This window comes from Vombatus ursinus, unplaced genomic scaffold (assembly GCF_900497805.2).
Source record: "Vombatus ursinus unplaced genomic scaffold, bare-nosed wombat genome assembly UNPS02015256.1, whole genome shotgun sequence".
Classification (NCBI taxonomy): Eukaryota; Metazoa; Chordata; class Mammalia; order Diprotodontia; family Vombatidae; genus Vombatus; species Vombatus ursinus.
Genome location: NW_020955034.1, coordinates 1 through 1,030, shown reverse-complemented (window position 1 = coordinate 1,030; position 1,030 = coordinate 1). Strand labels below are relative to the sequence as shown.

At 47.1% G+C, this 1,030-nt stretch overlaps 1 protein-coding gene across 1 annotated transcript in view; it reads right to left on the bottom strand.

Moving 5' to 3' along the window:
- LOC114031961 (calcium-dependent phospholipase A2-like) overlaps window positions 1-673 on the bottom strand; it is a gene marked incomplete at its 5' end in the record, with an annotated part of 1,815 nt that extends 1,142 nt beyond the window's left edge. Inside the window, 2 exons of the mRNA XM_027847166.1 lie at window positions 8-44; window positions 529-673. Coding sequence (XP_027702967.1) covers window positions 8-44; window positions 529-673 — 182 coding nt within the window. The remainder of the gene's footprint in view (window positions 1-7; window positions 45-528) is intronic.
- Between the last annotated feature and the right edge of the window lie 357 nt (window positions 674-1,030).

Genomic DNA, 1,030 nt, shown 5'->3' with positions numbered 1-1,030 from the left:
TCTTCACCAGCTTTGAATAGCAGCAGTCATGGGCCAAACAGCACCTAAAGAGAGGAGCCCTGCTGAGTGCTGTTCCCCTCTCCTATTGGGGAGCAGGTGGTCAGCCAACAGGACACTCAGAAAGGCCACCTAGTGAGGGAGTCTGCTGTGGTGGAATGAGCCCTGGTCTGGTAGCCATGATATCTGGGTTATTAGAACCATAGTTTTCTCATCTGTAAATGAGGGGATTGGACTACATGGTCTCTAAGTAATTTCAATTCCAAATCTCGTTCTATTTAGTACAGAGTCTCTGATTCTGAAAACTTACCTTCCTATTACCTCTTCTGAAGGACTGCAAGGTCATCTACAGAAAGACTCCAAGAAGTACTAGAGAAAAACACTCTATAATTTTCCCCTTGAAATGAATTTCTTTGGTGCCCCTGCTTTGTGCCCTACCCATTAATTTGCGTCTCATGTCAGTGCTGCTTGTAGTGATCCCCAAGGAAGCTAAGGTAACCACCCTGGTAGGACTTGGGAATAGCAGCTTACCAGTCAGTAGCATCCTTGGGGGTTCCTTTGCCTCCCCAACCACAGTGGCAACCATAGAAGCCATAGTTAATCAATGCATTCTTCCCTGTGACCTTGCCAATCATGCTGTACAATTCTGACAAGCCCCCTTGTACCTCAAATAAACCTGCAAAAGAGACCAGTGGTCCCCAGTCAGATGTGGCCACCCGTCTGTCTTCTCTATCCACTACTGCTTTAGTCTGTCCTTCCCTACCCTTCATCTGAGGGGAGAATCTTGTCCTCTTTTGTCCTCTCTATTTTCCTTCCAGCCTCTAAGAAGAGGTGGTGAAGAATTAAATTAGGATTTGCAAGGTTCAAGAATGAGGAGTGCTAGGGAGCCCAAGAGATGCTGGGGGAGGCACTTTTTATACAACCCGAGAGTTGTCCTTCCTGGGGCTGATTCCTGGGAAGAGGTCAGTCATGTGGTCACTTCTTACCACAGGCCATTAGTGCAGCTAGCAGGAAGATGGTCTTCATTTTGAAG